The sequence below is a fragment of the Eleutherodactylus coqui genome, chromosome 2 (genome assembly GCF_035609145.1).
Source record: "Eleutherodactylus coqui strain aEleCoq1 chromosome 2, aEleCoq1.hap1, whole genome shotgun sequence".
Taxonomy (NCBI): domain Eukaryota; kingdom Metazoa; phylum Chordata; class Amphibia; order Anura; family Eleutherodactylidae; genus Eleutherodactylus; species Eleutherodactylus coqui.
The window spans coordinates 185,565,591-185,585,617 of NC_089838.1; the positions used below are offsets into that span (position 1 = coordinate 185,565,591).

The 20,027-nt window shown below is 39.2% G+C and overlaps 1 protein-coding gene and 1 long non-coding RNA gene across 2 annotated transcripts in view; one reads left to right on the forward strand and one right to left on the reverse strand.

The window, feature by feature from the left end:
• Positions 1–20,027, forward strand: part of LOC136612021 (uncharacterized) — a 516,282-nt gene that overhangs the window by 402,595 nt on the left and 93,660 nt on the right. The window lies entirely within an intron of this gene.
• Positions 12,543–20,027, reverse strand: part of CDC123 (cell division cycle 123) — an 81,428-nt gene continuing 73,943 nt past the window's right edge. The window contains exons 11-13 of the mRNA XM_066592061.1: positions 16,862–16,978; positions 14,185–14,322; positions 12,543–12,786 (exon numbers count right to left, since the gene is read on the reverse strand). Of these exons, the coding sequence (XP_066448158.1) occupies positions 12,751–12,786; positions 14,185–14,322; positions 16,862–16,978 (291 nt within the window). The 3' untranslated portion in view covers positions 12,543–12,750. The remainder of the gene's footprint in view (positions 12,787–14,184; positions 14,323–16,861; positions 16,979–20,027) is intronic.

Below are 20,027 nucleotides of genomic sequence, written 5' to 3' on the forward strand. Positions count from 1 at the left end.
CCAGTCATCCCTTTAGGCTATGCGGCTGCGCGACGTCGGCAGTCTGTGACTCTGAAACTGTGAAACTGTACTAAAGTAAGTGACTTCAAGTTACAGGCTAAAATTTTAGAAAAGCGCTTTTTAGCAAAGGGATACCCCAAAGATTTAGTTAATGCAGCCTATGAGAAAGTACTGAACCAAAAAGGAAGTCATCAAAGAAAAACAGATCAAGTTATAACAAATGCGGAAAAATTTCGTACGTCATTTGTAACGAAATTCAGTACACAGTCAAGCACTATTAACCGTATCTTGAAGAAAAATTGGGCCATTTTAACGGAAGATCCTTTCTTGGAAAATAGTCTTTCCAAGGCACCCCCTGCATATTTAGGAGAAACAAAACTTTGAAAAATCTTATTGCACCATCGTGTCCCAAAAGAGAGAGGAAGAAAAATAGAGCAATTGAATCTAGTATCCATCAGGGGGGGGAGGGGGAGGGGGGTATTTATAAGTGCTGGGAAAAAAGGTGTAAATGCTGTTCAAACATTAATCATGGGGCCAAAAATATAGAACTAACAAACGGGGAGAATATTGTGATTAAACAAAGAATGTCTTGTAACGTCAAAGGTGTTGTATACATGCTGGAATGTCCTTGTGGACTTAGATATGTGGGCAGAACGGTGAACACATTAAGGGAACGACTAAATCAGCACTGCAGTAATATACACAAGGGTTACATGAAACACAGTATATCCCGACATTTCTCCACAATTCATGCCAAGGACTCATCAGGCTTACGTGTAACTCCGATTGAATATATCCAGAACATCTCCACACAAAAACTTAGAGAAAAGGAGATGTTCTGGATTTTTAGGATCAATACGCTGATCCCTAAAGGACTCAATGAAATTTTAGAAAAATTATGAAGTTTTTTATATATATTTTTATATAATATATATATATTTTTGGTTTTAGTATCTGTATTTATATTGGATGTAATTAATTTTCTTATTTATATATGTACTAGCTGATATACCCAGCTTTGCCCGAGTTAATTTGGTACTGGTGTTTATCTGGTGTTCACACGGAAAATCTTATGAAGTCGTGGTTACTTTAGAGAAACTGAGGAAAAACATATGTTCACCATTTTGCATAGTTCTCTGCGTTACCCAGGAAACCCCACGTGGAGGCAACCATGCGACGTTTCCTTTATATAAAATGACATCAGGAAGTGAGAGAATTAGATTACGTACATAAAATAAGGACACTAATTCTTTTGCGCTTAGAATTGAATAATCGAGTTGGGACCCATTAACTTTTCATACTTAGGACACAATCAATGCTTGTGCCAAATTTCATGTTTCTATGACATTGGGAAGTGAGACATTTAGATTATGTACGTAAAATTTGGACGCTAATTCTTTTGCGCATAGAATTGAATATTCGAGTTGGGACCCATTAGCTTTTCCTATTTATGACATAATCAATGCTCGTGGCAAATTTCGAGTTTCTATGACACCGGAAAGTGAAGAAATTACATTCCGCACGTAAAATTTGGACGCTAATTCTTTTGCGCTAGAATTAAATAATCGAGTTGGGACCTATGAACTTTTCCTATTTAGGACATAATCAATGCTCGTGCCAAATTTCACGTTTCTATGACACCGAAAGTGAAAAAATTACATTCCGCACGTAAAATTTCGACGCCAATTCTTTTGCGCTAGAATTAAATAATCGAGTTGGGACCCATTAGCTTTTCCTATTTTTGACATAATCAATGCCCGTGCCAAATTTCCCGTTTCTATGACACCGGAAAGTGAAGAAATTACATTCCGCACGTAAAATTTGGACGCTAATTCTTTTGCGCTAGAATTGAATAATCGAGTTGGGACCCATTAGCTTTTCCTATTTTTGACATAATCAATGCTCGTGCCAAATTTCCCGTTTCTATGACACCGGAAAGTGAAGAAATTACATTCCGCACGTAAAATTTGGACGCTAATTCTTTTGCGCTAGAATTGAATAATCGAGTTGGGACCAATGAACTTTTCCTATTTATGACATAATCAATGCTCGTGCCAAATTTCACTTTTCTATGACACCGGAAAGTGAGAAAATTAGATTCCGTACGTAAAATTTGGACGCTAATTCTTTTGTGCATAGAATTGAATAATCAAGTTGGGACCCATTAGCTTTTCATATTTCTGACATAATTAATGCTCGTGCCAAATTTCGAGTTTCTATGACACCGGGAAGTGAGAGAATTAGATTCCGTACGTAAAATTTGCACGCTAATTCTTTTGCGCATATTATTGAATAATCAAGTTGGGACCCATTAACTTTTCCTATTTATGACATATTCAATGCTCGTGCCAAGTTTTAAGTTTCTATGACATTGGGAAGTGACAGATTTAGATTATGTACGTAAAATTTCAACGCCAATTCTTTTGCGCTAGAATTGAATAATCGAGTTGGGACCCAATTACTTTTCCTATTTTGGAGATAATCTATGCTTGTGCCAAATTTCATGTTTCTACGACATCGGGAAGTTGGAGAACTTTTGGCGAGTCAGTGAGTCAGTGAGTGAGTGAGTGAGTGAGTGAGTGAGTGAGTCAGTCAGTCAGTCAGTCAGGGCTTTCGTCTTTATATATATATAGACTAGCTGATATACCCGGCTTCGCCCGAGTTAATTTGGTACTGGTGTTTATCTGGTGTTCACATGGAAAATCTTATAAAATCGTGGTTACTTTAGAGATACTGAGGAAAAAGATATGTTCACCATTTTGCATAGTTCTCTGCGTTACCCAGAAAACACCACGTGGAGGTAACCATGCGATGCTTTCTTTATATAAAATGACATCAGGAAGTGAGAGAATTAGATTACGTACATAAAATTTGGACGCTAATTCTTTTGCGCTTAGAATTGAATTGAGTTGGGACCCATTAGCTTTTCCTATTTATGACATAATCAATGCTCGTGCCAAATTTCCAGTTTCTAGGACAGCGGAAAGTGAAAAAATTACATTCCGCACGTAAAAGTTCGACGCCAATTCTTTTGCGAAAGAATTGAATAATCGAGTTGGGACCCATTATATTTTCCTATTTATGACATAATCAATGCTCGTGCCAAATTTCACGTTACTATGACAACGGAAAGTGAAGAAATTACATTCCGCACGTAAAATTTGGACGCTAATTCTTTTGCGCATAGAATTGAATAATGGAGTTGGGACCCATTAGCTTTTCCTATTTATGACATAATCAATGCTCGTGCCAAATTTCACGTTTCTATGACACCGGAAAGTGAGAAAATTACATTCCGCACGTAAAATTTGGACGCTAATTCTTTTGCGCATAGAATTGAATAATCGAGTTGGGACCCATTAGCTTTTCCGATTTATGTCATAATGAATGCTCGTGCCAAATTTTAAGTTTCTAAGGCATTGGGAAGTGACAGATTTAGATTATGTACGTAAAATTTCGACGCCAATTCTTTTGCGCTAGAATTGAATAATCGAGTTGGGACCCAATTACTTTTCCTATGTTGGAGATAATCTATGCGTGTCCAAAAATTCATGTTTCTACGATATCGGGAAGTTGGAGAACGATTGGCGAGTCAGTCAGTGAGTCAGTGAGTCAGTGCTTTCAGCTTTATATATATAGATTAATAGGGAATATAAAATTTATTTAAGATAAGATTTAATAATTTTAAATATTTAGATTTTTATGCAAATTTTATAGATATTACATATGTATAAGTATATCAATTCAAATAGATTCTGAATATAACAAAAACGGGGGAGTAAAAACATGCATAGCAATAGCATATAACAACAGTATATGGTGTGGGCTAGAAACACCGTTTACATATGCGTAACCATGGGAACTTTCCCCAAACAGATGCCGTGGTTTGGCCCGTCTGTACTTCTCCCCACACAAGGGGTGGCGCCCAACACAGCGACGTCAGAGTCACGTGCTTCCGCGTCACCAGGGACGCTCAGTGCAGGGCGAGACGCCGCTGGACGCCGGGGGAGGACGGGAACCACGAGACTAGCGAATCAGCAAAGGTAATAATCGGTTATTTTACATATTGTATGTATATATAGATGTGTTATACGTGTGATTAGTGTGTACTTGAGGAAGTCTTGTAAAGACGAAACGCGTTGTACAATAAACAGAGTGGAAGAAAATAATCACTGACCGGGGTGTGTATGTCCTAAGGAGCACGGTATCCATATTTAAACATACAGACTCTGACAGCCTGCTTACTGTTGTCACAGTTCACTGAAGCAGGAACGTCCTTCCACTGCTGCAACAGCATGTAAGTGTACTTTGCAGTTACACCTTGATAACTACTAGTCTTCAACTAGCAAAGAGGAGGAGGAGGGGGTGGGGGGTGGGGAGAGAGGAAGTTCAGGCACACAGATAGAGAGACATAACCATGGCAGGAACATGCCACTTACACAAGGACCACCTTCCAGTGAGTGGCAAGTTCCCATCTTGATCCCCTCCCCTTTGCCTTCCTCTTGGAACTGTGTGAAGTTGACTGGCTGTTGCCATAAATGACAGGGAGGGACTGTTTGATATAGCCATGCCGCGGATGCGGTCCTGCCTCAGAAGATTCAACCTCTGCAAAGTTATAATTTAAAAATCCAATAGCATGCTGGCTTGGGCTGTTTGTACTAAAAAAAATAAGTAAAATACGTATATTTCGTATTTTACTGTTCATCACGCAGCCGCTGACCCTTCCCCGTTTTTGGAAGCTAACAAGGGTGGAGAGTAGTAACTCTCTGTGCATGCTGAGATCTTGAAAAATGTAATAAAGATCATTGGAGGTTATTTATTAATCTGCTTGCGCCAGAATTCTGATATCAAAAAGTCGCCATTTTGGAGCAATCAAGGTTTTGTAGGAAAAGTTTTGACTTTGAGGTTTTATGCCAGCCTTGCCAAAAAATTTTTTAAATTGGGTAGGGCTTCGTGACAAGGGGCTGGCCACCCACGCCTCATCGCATTTAGTACAATTTACACCAGAAACTGATGATAAATCACTACAGAAAGCCATTATAAAGTATAGGAGCCGTTATTTCCTATTATTCTGAGTTTTGTGGCAGGAAAATTTCACAAGCAAGTCCTCTAATTGATTTTAACTATAATTCACTTACAAGAATATTCAGTATATTAGTGTAAAATAAAAGAAAACTCTTATATTTCATCTGACTGGGATATAACATATTCTTTCTTCCTGATAACTAAATGAATGTACATTTTTTATGGTTTAAATTTTGGGCCCAAACTTTCACACATACTGTATATTCTACTGTGTTTCCCCAAAAATAAGACCATGTCTTATATTAATTTTTGCCCCAAAAGAGGCATAAGGTCTTATTTTCGGGGGATGTCTCATCATACTCACGAAACAGGCGCTGTCCGGCTCAGCCAATCAGAGCAATTGCTTGCTGGAGGTGGAGTTTACAAACCCCGTTACCAGCAAGCAATCTTCTGTTGGCACTGAAAACTGCAAGGAAGCCTGACTGAACTGCAGAGACCAGTGGGAGGGACCCAGACGGCCCCCGAAGGGTAAGCATTGCTTTTTTTTTTTTTCATGTAGTGTAGCTAGGGCTTATTTTCGGGGTAGAGCTTATATTTTTTTCATCCCCTCTCTCCCGAAATTTAACATATTGAAAAGAAACTGCAGAATCTAAGGCTGAAGGCCCTTTTAGACAACGATTTTCGCTCAAAAATCGCTCAAAGCCATCTTTAGAGCGATAATCGTTGTGTGTAACTGCACTGACATCGTGCAGTTTTCATTAAGCCGTCGCTGATCTTTCAGCGTTGCTGAAAGATCAGCAATCAGTTATCAGGAATTCACAGCAGGAAACAGCTAACAGCTGATACTATTGTTTCAGCTGTATCCCGCTCCCTGAAGGCGGGGTATGAGGAACACAGCGGTCCAGCTGTTCATCCCCCGTTCAGAGCATTCGGCTGTATAACTGCCGGGCGCTCCAAGCAGAGAACAGCTGGATGAAAAAGACAAGCAGCCCTGCTTGTCTTCTGCATCCCCTGCTCAGAGCACTCAGCTGTATAACAGCTGGGTGCTCCGAGGGGAGAACAGCTGAATGCATCCCCCGCTCGGAGCGCAAGGTGATCGCTCAACGTTTGAGCAATCACCTTGCGCTGTAAAAAAAAGCACACAACAATTATTGCTCAAAAATCACTCAAAAGATTTTTTGAGCCATAATCGTTGTGTCTAAACCAAGCTTAAGGGAACTCTTCTGATACCTGATTGCTATCCACATCATGATCACGGGGCTTTGCAGGTCTAGTAAAGGCACCCAGGCCTGCTATCTTAGTACTCCTATTAATCTCTACTAAAGACAAGGCTTAATAGGTTAAAATACAGAGGCAAAATGAAGAATGTTAAAAGAAGTTTAACAGATTAAAAAAATATTTTAAAAACACTTTAAAAAGCTCATAAAAACAGTTTCCCAATGACCATGTAAAAACTATAAACAAAAAAAGACAATTGGTATCACCAAGATTGTCAAAGTCCAGACTATTATAACATCACGTATTTTATCCTGCACAGTGAACAAGTCAGAAAAAAAAGCACACAATGCTAGAATTGCTATTTTTTAGTCACCTAAAAATAAAATTTGATCATAGTGTTACATACCTTAAAATGGTATCAATAAAAACTAAAGCATGGCTCACAAAAAACTAGCCTTCACACTTCTCTGTTGATAGAGAAATAAAAAAAATGTGATGAGCTTCAGAATAGAACTACTCAAATCTTCTTTTTTTTACTAAAGGAATTTTAGTTTTGAAAAGTAGCAAAATAAAATAAAAACTCCATAAATTTGGTATGGTCACAATTCTAATGATCAATAGAATACATTTAGCATAATTTTTATTGCACAGAGAAAAAGCCTAAAAAAGGGGAAATTGCAATTTTTTTCCAATCCAACTCAACATAATTTTTGTTAATGTTTCTTAATAGATAATATGGTACACTAAATTATGCCGTTAAATACTACAAATAGTGGGCGTGGCCAAACCAAGTGCCAAGGGGGCCACTTGTTCGTGAGATCTACTTGGTCTCATCCTCCCTCAGCTACTTCCCCACAGAATAATCTACCAGAAAGATTCTTCTTCCTCCTGGAGAGTGCAGACATGATCCGCTGGAGGGCATAGGGGCACAGCCAAAGCACCTGAGTTTTTCTCCATGCACGCAGCACGAGTCTGAGGTCTCTTCCTCCTCCTCTCTCAGTGGCTCTCTGGACTGGAGAGATCTCCGCTTGCAACAGGGGCAGAGATGAGTGACCGAGGCTCCTTTTCTGTGCAGAGCACATTGCGCCAGGATAAGAGGGCACACAAGCACATGTTTCCCGAGGGACACGCTGTCTCCCCTACAGCAAGCCAAGAGAAGCAGCATCCCCGACTAGAGACTTCCAGCTTTTTAGCAGCCCCTGCTAGCAGATTCTGAGGATCCTCTATAAGTTTATTACTCTAATCAACTTGCTACTGAAATATTTATTAAAGAAATTGTGATGGTACTGAATGACTCTATTCAAAATGATAATTTGCGAATGTCATCCACCTTTTTATGCTTCTATAAATGATCTAGGAGACAGACCTAGCCATACAGAAAATAAAGTGGGCAAACTGACTAAATCCCACAATGACTTGATTGACACCACTACTCACTGGTTCAGAATGTCGATTTTATCAAAAGCAAAATGCCTGACCTTGAAGATAGCAGTAGGAGGAATAATGTAAAATTCTGAGGCATACCAGAAAAGATTTCTACATCTGAACTGAAAGATTACTTGCTCCTATTGATGAAAACTTTGCTTTCCTCTAACTCTCCTCATAAGCCTGTTATTGATAGAGCTCATAGACTCCCTAGACCGAAATTCCTGTCTGAAAATATTCCTCGTGATGTCAATCTCAGAATACATTTTTTTTCGTGTTAAGGAAGCCTTGGTGTTTGCAGCTTTCAAAACTAACTCTCTTCCAAGCCCCTACAGATATTTAGCTTTTCATGGATCTGTCTCCAGCAACAATTAAAGCCAGAAAGGCCTCCTCCAGTGTCACCTCTTCTCTATGCCAAACTAAAATCCCATACAAATGGAATTTCCCCATCAAGCTAATAATTCAGAAAGATAGTCTCTCCCATATAATTTCTAAATTGAAAGACGATTCCAAACTGCTGGATTCCTAGGACTTACAAATGCCTAATCTTTACAAAGCTCCTCTGCGAAAAGATTGGCCAAAGTGGACTTATAAGACTTTCTCCATTGAGGTAACAGCCTACATGCATCCATGTTATTGAAGGGCTTCTCCCTTGTCATCTGAACATTTCCCCCCCACACTATGTAGGCGTTATCTCCTGCTAGGACTTACATAAATCACTTTTCCCCTTTTTTGAGGTCATTTAAAATTCTTTCTTTAAATACGAAAGGGCTTAATTCTCCCTTCAACAGATCTTTGGTTTGGAAAGATGCTTTAAAACATAAAACATAGGGCTGATATTTTATGCTTACAAGAAACCCACTTTGCTATCCTAAATTTTCTCATAAGATATTCCCTAATATTTCCATGGCATGTTCAGATAAAAAAAACACTCCTTTTATTTTCCAAAGTTATCTCAGATTAGATTCTTAAATAAAACTATCAAGAAAATTAAAAAGCTTCAAAAATGGCAAGTTTATCATTTGCATTGATTTTAATATTATCCCAGACAAACAGGTCATTCTAATAGAACACATCCCACTCTCATGCCATGGCTGCATAAAGAAACACCTTATGATAGGTTTCATTGTTTAAATTCCTCCTCCAGGGAATATACCTACTACTCTCCACGTCATAGATCCTTTTCTTGCATTGATTTATTTTAGTGGATGGATGGGTTCTGTCCAATATACTCAGATAGGTACTGCCACGTGGTCTGATCACTCCCCTATAGTATCAACCCTCTCACTGTTTTCTCCAATAACCCACACCAAGCCTTGAAGAAACAACCTATTTCTCATGAAAATACCTCATTATAAAAGACTTTATTTCAAACTTTCCAAGAGAGTATTTCTTAGTTAATGCGATCCCTGAAACTGATACATTCTCAATCTGGAACGCACATAAGGCATTAATTCGAGGGGTTCTCATTAAACTAAGCTCACAACATAAAAAAGAAAAGCTCTCAAGTGTTAACGACCTCTTCACTCAAATCACTATCAGAGCTAATACTCCAATCTTCTCCTTCAGATTCTCTTCATAAGAAACTATTTAAATTAAGACATAAGCTACAGCTTATACTTCTAGATGATTACGATAAAAGTCAAACTATCTCGCATGTCATTTTACGCCTTGTTTAACAAACCTACAAGCTTAATGGCCAATTTACTTAAACGCCAACCTAAAGCAAAAATCCCCAACATAATAAAATTTGATAATTCAGGCACCAAAATTATTCATCCTAAAAAAATAGCAGATGAATTTATCTTCTTCTGTTCTAACATTTATACCTTGAAAGGTGATTTGTCGACTCCTCAACCCTCTCTTTCAATGATCAGGGATTTTCTTCAGGGAATTAATCTCCCTTCTCTATCTCAGCCACAAATTAACTCTCTCAATACTCCTGTTCTGTCTGAAGTTATTCAATAATTAATTCACTTAAATCTCATAAACCTCTAGGCCCAGACGGTTTTGTCAATAAGTACTATAAAAACTTTTCCCTCCTATCCTTTTCCCTCACTTAACTATGACATTTAACAAAGCAATATCATGTGGCTGTTTGCCAGATGAGATGCTCTAGGCTACTATTGTCACGATACTCAAATCAGGTAAAGCTCCTAATACACCAGCTAATTTAAGGCCAATTTCTCTACTTAACTGTGACATAAAACTATACTCAAAACTTTTAGCCCAAATACTTCTAATAGTTTTCTTCAACATTATTCATAGTGATCAGGTTTGGCTTTATGTATGGAAGACCGGCCCCTGATGGAACCGGAAGGATAATTAACCTTATTATGAAAGTTGTACTCTCTCAGCTGCCTTTTCTGCTTCTTGCTTTGCTCCTGCTGCTCACTGTAGCATATAGCACGCTCAAGAGGAGAAGGATGGCAAAGAGGAAGAAGAGGTGGAAGATGACGAGATAGTTGACCCAACCTGTTGTGAAGGCATGAAGCATCATCATAGCAGCTCAGAGAGAGAGGAGGAAGAGGTGGACATTGAGGAGCAGCATCCTCCCAAGACAGGGAGTAGGGTTGCACACAAGAACAGAAGGGCTGTACAACCACCACCAGCTACTACTAACTGCAGCAGCAACGACATCAGGCCAACAGGTAGGTGTCCCCACAGGACTTGTGCAGCCTGGACATTTTTTCAAACAGTGGTCATCTGTAAGATCTGAAGTAAGCATTTGAAATGAGGCAATAATGTAAATAACTTCAACACAACATGTATGAGCAGCTATATGAATTCCCACTACCCATTGCCTTAGAGAACCCACCTGGGCTATAGGGGAAATAGCCTCATTATGCTCCCTCTTCCTCGATTTCCTTCCCTGTTCATGCAGTAGCCTCTTCTGTATATGTATATTGCAGTATGCAAAGGAGAGTTGCGATGTTGGACCTCTCCGCTGCATACTGTAATATATACGTATACAGAAGAGAACTCAGACATCGCAGTTCTTTTCTGTGTAGTGTTAGAAACATGTGTCGGACCTTGCCTGACAGTGGATTTATGCAGGGAAATCTGAATATCGCACGGGGGTTAATGGAAAATCATACCAATTACTCCTGAGCAAAATATTTTAATAATCGCTGATCACTACAGCTGAACTCTCATGCTGGCCTTAGACTAGGCCGCCAAATTTTTATGGTGGCTTAATCTAATGCCCCTTAGTGACCACCGTAAAGACACATACAGCTGGTCACTAAGGGGTTAATTTAATAACTTTGGAGAGACTGGAAACATTTCATATTGTTTGCTTGCATCTTGGTGTTTAATGTGAATAGACAGCACTGCTCACTTTCTAAACTGCAATTCCATTTTGGTCGGTCCCTCTCACTCAGGCTGCTGCTGCTAAACTAAACACTTGTTTCATTACATCCATTCAGGGTTGTCAGGGACTTCTTATGCGACTAAAACTCCTTCTTTCCACTTAGTGCTACATATCAACAGAAGTGGCAACAAACTGGGTACCACTCATCATTCTTTCCAACTTCTGAGAAGAAACTTCGGGAAGATTCTGCATGCAGTGCTAAATTTTATGTTCTTTCCATTGTTATAGGATCCCCCCCCCCAATCATAAATACAGTATTGCATATGACCCATCATACCCTATGGTGAATACAGACCCCTTAAACTAATACAGACTACACACCAAAACTCTTAAATTCATCTAGAAATCTACACTCCCCAAAGATACACCCCCCATCCCTGAATAGAGACTCCAAACAAGAACCCCTGAGAAAAGCAGTCACAGCTTAACACAGAACCCCAGAGCAGACTCTCAATTTATAGAAATGCCAGACCAGGCTCCCCATTTACACAGAGCCCAGCTCAGATGTACAGATGGTCAACTGTCCTTATTTCTGCTCCCCTCTGCACTCTGTGGCTGTATAATATTTAGTACCTTTATTGCTTCTTATATTTCACTATCCCCAACAATGTCGCATTACTTTCCAGTATTGTTTAGGTATTGAGAGGAGCAGTGAAAGAGTTAGTCTTCATTCTGGTTGGATAGCTGTAGCCTCAGCAGAGAGAGCTTTATTTAGTTATTCTGAGTAACCCACATGAGTCACAGTCTATTCACAGGATCTCCGAGTTAGTTCCATCTTTAGCATTCACGGTAAAAACACTAATGAATCCCCCAATCACTATTATTTTTGTACCTTTTTCATTTCTAAACATGTAAGGGATTAATTATTTACACAGAATAATCTTTCAAGAAACACCTTGTGTTTTTCCCGTTTTAGTGCTATTGTATACATTTAGTCACATATTTAAATAAGATGATAACTTTCCACTATTTAATAGGCTCTGTTTGTGAGATAGCTTAAAAAACAACAAAACAAAAACGTACCTAATTTTTCAGGTGACTTTTAGCAATAAGCAGCCATGTGTATGTACATGAGGAGTAGTACAATTTCTGTCCATTATGGCAATTTTCACCAGTTTTTTCCCCTGAAGGCTCCATCACTAATTCTCGGTTTTCCCTGAGCTGGTGAATGGAGACTAGCTGCTTGAGAACCTTTTAGTTTTCCACATTTTAACATCTTGATATATAAACAACTGTACAATATAAATATAGTTTTTCAAAAGTAGCAAGGAAAGCAATATATATGTTTATTATCCATGGCTAAGAAAAAAGTTTGGAAAATATAGAAAGTAATATACAGTAACTTTTCTGACATGAACTACAGACCAATGCTTACAAACAAATGACAGGAACAAAGTTCAACTGCCAAAAGTTTAAGCATTTACAGAAACTCAATTTAAGGAAAAAAAACTGCATTGGAAGTAAAACGATTGGTTCAAACTGCAGCAGCTCACTCACTTCATTCTGGTAAAAAACCAAAGCAACATCTTTATTTTACATAAGATAATATCAGACTGAAGACAAAACACATTTGATATAAAAACGTTTCCTCTTGAAAGTGTTGCTTATCTTCAGGGATTGCTGCACAACCAAAGATCTTTAGTATCCTTGAGTGACAAAGTCACATACAGGACAACAGAAGGCGATCTGACTGCGGATTAAAGATTCAACTAATCATCGGAGTCCTCTTCTTGTTGGTTCCGTCTCTGTTAGAAAAATTGTATTTATTAACAGTTAACACCAATGAAACAAGTTTCCATTTCTATCAGAACCATGATTTTAGATGTATATACAATATGAATAATCATCATCTTTTTAGGTAAGATTGTACATTTTGAAGCTGCATCCGAGTCCTGCCAGGAGCTCGCTTGCTTTTTTAATAAATTGTGGGGAAGATTTATTTATTGGAAATGCCAAATGTCTTCTTAATACTACCCACAGACACAAGATGCATCTAATCTATGAAGAGGTGCAGGTATGTAATAAAGTCATGTGATTACAGCAGCCTCAGCGCTGATTCAAGCAGTGTACTAACACTGGAAAAGGGAAAGGGAGAACTGGCAAAAGTAATGTGAGCTGGCAAGCCTGCAGAAACAGTGACAGGACTACAGCGCTAATGTATTTCCAGGACAATGAAAACTTCCTGTTGATTACCAGAAAAGTGAGGTCAGTTTTCAAGGCAAAGGCCTCACAAAAGGTCATACATAAGAAAGTATGAGCATTAGAAAGTTTTGTTCTTCATTTAAGGTGAGCTTAAAAAGGGCTTTTCCAAATGCATTGCTAGAAAAAAAAATATTTAGAAAAGTGCTCAGTAATAATATAAAAGAAGGGCATATTCCCCTCACCCAATCCCCCCACTGCTCCTGTGCCAATGTTGGCCAGTCCACTGTAGCCATCTACTTACTGCAGCTACAATGCCCCCAAAAAGGGACATATGATCGCTGCAGATAATCACCAGCTGAATTGAGTCAGTGTCTAGCTGCAGAGGTCACGTCCCATTGTCATGACTGCTACGAGCAGGAAGTAAAGATTGGCCGAAGACCAGAACTGTTGAAATGGGAGCAGCATGGGAAATGGTTGATCTGAGTAGGTCTTCTTTAATGATTTTAAATGATACTTTGCAAAATACTTTTAATCTCTGGACAATCCCTTTAATATAAAAAATGCAACTATCACTGTTTTTTAATCAGGTAGTTTCATAATTAGTTAATCCTACTCAGTGTTTAGTTTCTGCATTTGTGAGAATCTACAAAAAAGCAGTACGGTCGCCTGCAGACGGCTGGGTCGGGTCCGGCTGCAAGAATTCTCGCAGCCGGACCCGACCCGAGCGTCTGCAGAGAGCAGCGTGTCACTCACCTGCTCCCGCGGCCCCAGCTCTTTCATGTTTGTTAACGCAATCCTATGGCAGTTTCCAGGGGCGGAAATTACGCGGGAAATCCCGCCGCGGAATTTCCGCTGGTCTGCAGGCGGCCTACTATCATTTACCAGATTGAAGTAATATCATAGTAATACTAATAATAAATAATGACTATATAATAAAAACAAACAAACATGCTATTGAGGAAAATGGATACTATATTACAAAAACAGATAAAATGAATTACCAATTTAAGAAAATCAATAAGCTTGTGTGCATCTTCTCCCGTAGAAAGATCAACAAAATCCTTTGGTAAACCATAGCTTAAGTAAGGGCTAGGCTGGACTGTGACTTCACTAGTTGTGTAGCGAAATGTAGGGCAATCCTGGATAAAAAAAAATAATAAAAGATAAATTTATAGATACATTTTTTTTATTTAACATCTCCAAAAACATAAATTTGGAAAAGTACTCATTGGCCCAAAACAATGGGAGTTGCGCCTGCAATACCAGCTCGCACCACTGTGCTATAATTAGTGCTTTCTGCTTCCTGTGCTGTTCGTAGTGACAGCGGCACAGGTAATCAACTGATCAGTGGGAATCTCTAGTGATGGACTCTTGCCTATCATCTAGTGCACTGAGAATAGGTCATCAATAGAAAAAGTAAGAAAACCCCCTTCATTAAGGGGGTTGTCCTATGATTAAAAATAGGTCTCTGTGTAGAAGTTCCACAAGTTCCACTTCCCTTCGGTCACCTTTTGTACATAGTCTGATCCTGCAGTCATGTGTTACCCTCTACAATTACACATTTTGGGTATATTTACAACCGTCACATTTCTGCAGAAATCTCTGCCACTGTCCCGTTCATTTGAATGGAGCATGCGAAAACTCATTTAAAATGTACGTAACTGATTTACAGTTGCAATAATTTCCACAAGAACCTGCCACATGGGAACTTTCATTTAAAATTGGCAAGTAGAGATGACGAAAATAATGAAGTAAAACCTTAGTATAGAATCAGCTCTGTATAGGTACCATAGACAAAAAAGATTGGACTTTTTTGGGGTCACTAAGCTATTTAAGATTATTGTTTAGAAAAGGGTACCATTGCAAAAAACATAAGTGAACCCTTTAAAATGACCTGGTATTCTGCATTGAATACTAAAAATATAGTCTGATTGTTATCAAAGTCATAATTATAGACAAAAACAACCTAAACAAATAGCATACAACAGTTGTACTGTTCATGTATTTTATTGAGCACATTGAGTAAGGTAAAAGAACAATCTTGCCTCATATTTAATCTGGTTTTCTATATAGAATTGATACTAAAAGGGTTTTTGGGGACTCCTTTGGATAGGTCATTAATTGCTGATTAGTGGAGTCCCTGCTCAGGATCCCAGCCGATCAGTTGATTGAAGAGGTTGTTGTGCTAGGCTGAGTGCTGCGGCCTCTTGTCAAGTCTGTGATGCCACGTACAGTAGTCACATGGCCTGACTAAAGCTCTGTTCCATCTAAGCGAATGGGACTGAGCTGCAATACCAGGCACAACGTCTATACAATGTACAGCGCTGTACCGGGTATGGACTGAAATGAGAGTGGAGCTGCCCTGTGAGATTTGAGCTCAGAAGCTTTCAGAATTGTAAATTTACTGTAGACCAGTGATCTCCAACCAGTGGCTCAGGAAGCACATGTTGCTCATGAATATAGAGGACTAGTCCTCTATGTGTGGTTGCTACTAATAAAAGGCAATTTTCTCCCAAACTACTACAGATTTATAAGCAGAAATATTGCTGTAATTAGCGAGTCTGTCACTATCTCTCTCAGAGAGGGCAGCAAAAATATGGTGACAGATTCCTTTTAAAGTTGAATGTGGCTTTCACAGTATTTAATGGTTGGGGACCTTTGCTTTAGACTATTATACAGGCTTCACCAATTACGCCGGATGGATGCCCATTGATTCTAATGCTGTCATTTCATTGGAAAAAATAGTGCAGAATGCTGTGCTATTTTTTCCAGCATTTTTTATGGAATCTGTGACCAAACACAAACATGAACTTTCTCTGCATTATCGTTAGGTTAGGCCATCAACATTTGTTCGGTAAGAGTCTGACTTTCATGACCCCCATCAAATCAGCAGAATGAAGGACAGTAGTACTTTTGTCAAACTTCCACGTCCCCTACTTTGTTTGCTCGGACATAGCTCCGTAGATAGGTTTGTGGCTGGGTCTGTTCAAATGAATAGTGTTAACAATGAAGGGGATATGGCACCAAGGTCCCTGTATTCAGCTAATTGGTAGAGGTCTCTCAAATGGAACCTTCACAAATGAATGTTCATGGCCTATCCTTAGGTGTGCCATCAATATTTAAAACCCCAGAAAAAATTAAGCTTGACATCATAAAAAAAATACTATAACATGACTTCTTTCTTCATTTACTCATATTTCCTTAAATTATGTGTTCTTCAGGAACTACATTTTATTGCTTCAATATATCTAAAAAAGCCACTTTACCTGATTAACGAGAAAGTTAACATTGACATTTCAATAAAAATGATTGCTTAAAAAAGCCACTTTGCAAATAGAGAGGATTAGAAATATCCTGCCTATCTTATGAGACAAATTGAGGATTTGAAAAACAGACCCAGAGGGCCAAATGGATCCCTTGTCAGACAAAAAACACAACAAAGCTAGGAACTTTTAGAACATAGTATTTTTAGTATTTTTCAAAATAAATCATCATCCTAGATGAAGTTGCTGGGAGCTATTTTTTCTTGTACATTTTACACGTATTACACAGTGTAGATAAGCTATATCCATGTTTATAAAATACTTTAAATTATTGTATGATACAATCTTTATACAGACTACATTCTACTAAGACATTTTAAAGTAATTAATAAAATTAATTTTTCCATGCTCCTACCTGGTCCGTAGTCTCCTCATCCCCTGACACTCGACCATTCATCAATTCTTCCCAAGTAAAGAGTAAGGAGTCCGTTACTTCTCCGAATGGGTTAAAATCAATAAGCCATATTTTGCCCTAGAAATATGGACTGCATTACTGTGGATCATTAAACGTTTGCTATAATGATATCTAACTTCAAACTTTCAAAGCTAAGAGTTATGGTTCATGCATACAGTAATATTACTGCTCCATTTTATACACCACTGTAATAATTTTTTCATAGAGGTAGATTGATGCTCTACTGTATGCCTCCAATTTCCTATGAAGGCTTTTTTTGTGTTGGTTCCATACAAATCCAACAGAACAAAAATAGTGCCATACTTCATTATACAGAGGTATGCTTTCATTAATAGAGCCATTAAAAGTAAAATTCATCCTGCAAAATGAGCCCTCACTCAAGTAGAGAGAAAATGTAAGTATATGGCTCTTATGATGTGCTTATGCAAAAAGAAAAGGAATGTTCAAATGGGTCAAATCTTAGTGAACGATGGGCAGCTGAATCTGGAAAACATAAGTTAGCTCTGCTTTTATGTTGTATTGCTTTTACTTCTAAGTCTATTGGATTCATGGGCTGTGCAATATGCTAGCCTTTCATTCCTAAGCTGCCCATACACGATTAAGCGAATGTTGATGAAAATGGTTGATTTCAACCAAAATGATCATTCATGCAATGAAATTAAACAATCAATTATTTTAGATGACTGATGGTATACAGTTATTGTAATTCACAGCTATAGGCAGACAGCTGTCAATTAGTGGCTGGAAGGTGGGGTGGGCATGGCTAGGTGCAGCTCATGAATATGCTTATGAAATCCAAGTTTCTCCCAGACTACTGCAGGGGTGCATACAGAAGACGTAAGTGTAATCAGCGTGACAGTCACAATGCTATGCTGCAAGAAGATGCTGACAGGTTCCCTTTAAGTGGTAATAAGTGTGACCCAAGCAGAAAAGCAAACTCATAATACATCCTAAAAATTAAAAAAGTCTTTAGAATTAGAATTCACATACAGATAGTCCCCGACTTGCGAACAGGTTCCGTTCCAGGAACCTGTTCGCAAGTCGATTTGTTCGCAAGTTGAACAAATGGTAGTATGGAGCGGGATCGCGGGTGGATCTCGCTCCATACAACGTCGGGTGCCGGCTGTTCTTACAGCGGGCACCCAGCGGCAGCAGTTCCGACGAGCCGCGCCGCTCGTCGAAACTGTTAGCACTTTAAATACCGCTCTGACAGCGATATTTAAAGTGTTAACAGTTCTGACGAGCAGCGCAGCTCGTTGGAACTGCTGCCGCCGGGTGCCCGCTGTAAGAAACAGCCTGCACCCGACGTTCAGGGGGCTCGTACAGCGTCCCACGATAAGATTGCGGGACGCTGTGCGGTTGATGGGCAGCCGGGGACCTCCTGAAAGGCCCCAGGGCTGCCTATGCAGAGTGCCCATCAAGCGCCCGGCTTGATAGGCGCTCTGCATAGACAGCCCTAGGGCCTTTCAGAAGGCCCCCGGCTGCCTAGCAACCGCGATGTGACCGGACAGGCTTCTATCAGGCTTGATAGAAGCCTGCCTGGTCCCTGCACAGTATGATGCAATGCCATAGCATTACATCATACTGTGCAGAACAGATTGTTCGCATCTTGCGAAATTCGTAACTCGAATGTTCGCAAGTCGGGGACTATCTGTATGCCACTAAGGCCTATGTCTACATGCACATCTTCATAAATAACCAGAATTGGAAAGACCAAATATTTGTTTTTTAGGGTATGTTGTCATGCTGTGAATTTGCATGTATAAAACATGCAGCATATAACAGTGCAAGACAAGTGGATAAGATTTCAAGATATCCATCTGTAGTGTAAACTAGCCTACAGTGCGGATTTGAGGTTCACAACATGTCGGCATGTCAAATATGTTTATTGAGAGGTCACTGTGAAGTAGCTGCTGGTCTTCTTCTATCTGATCAAAAGCAAATATAAACCTTATATTCATCTTTATAATACTGCTAAGAAGTAGTAAATCAATGTATAGTATTGTGCATATCCGGTTCATGTTTTACTCTGTTTGGATACACGTCTTTTAGGAAGCCTGTCCACGGGCGCTCTGTTTTAACCCAAGCGCATTTCCGCCGTGGGAGAACACTAAGTCACCATGATTTTCCGTGATGAACCTATCATTATCATAGGTTCATCGGGGAAAATCGCAGCATGCCCCGATTTTTATATGCAAGCCAAAAATCATGGTGGATTTCCGCTGGTGTAAAATGGGCTGCGCTTTCCACAGTGATCCTGTGGAAAGTGTTTCATGCGTTACCCACGTGGAGATTATGGCCGCGGATAACGCAATGAAGAATCGCTCGTTGACAGGAGGCCTCAGGCTAACTTCACATGGGCGAGCACGATATGGGCCGTGAATCCCACCCCCATGTCGCGATTGCCATCCATGTAAAATCCCGGAGGATGCAAGGATGTTATCAGTGGGAGATCTCGCATCGGATTGGTGCACCTAGCACATAGTGCGATGCTACCACCAGCCCCATTGAAAACACTGGGGCTGCAATGTGAGAGCACGCAGAAAGATAGAACATGCTGTGATTTATTTCCAACATAGCATCGCACTGCGGTGCCATTCAAGAAAACATCGCTAATGTGTATGACCCCATTCAAAAGAATGGGGTTCATATTTGTGCGTCTTGCAATGCACAAAAGTAGCACGATTTTAGTCCCTGTAAAGGCAGCATCACAACAAAAAAAAAAAACCAAGCCCTCGCAGCTACATTACCAGAAACATAGGAAGTTATAGCGCAAAGAATATTGCTACATAAAAACTTGATTGTTAAGTGATTGAGGGTTGCACTATTGTATATTATAACATTGTATTAGGTTTGTACTATGATTTGTATTTAGTTTTAATAAAAATTCTACATTTAGAGAAAATTTGGAAAAATTAGCATTTGTCAATATTTGAATTTTTCTGCTTTTCAGACAATCATAATACAAAATACTGAATAAATAACATTTATGATTTGTTTACTTTATCTTCGCATCATTTGTAAACACATACTTTTCCAGGATGTTAGATTTTAAAATTTTTCTTCAAATGTGTGAAAAATTGCTACTAAATCTTAATTTTTTGGG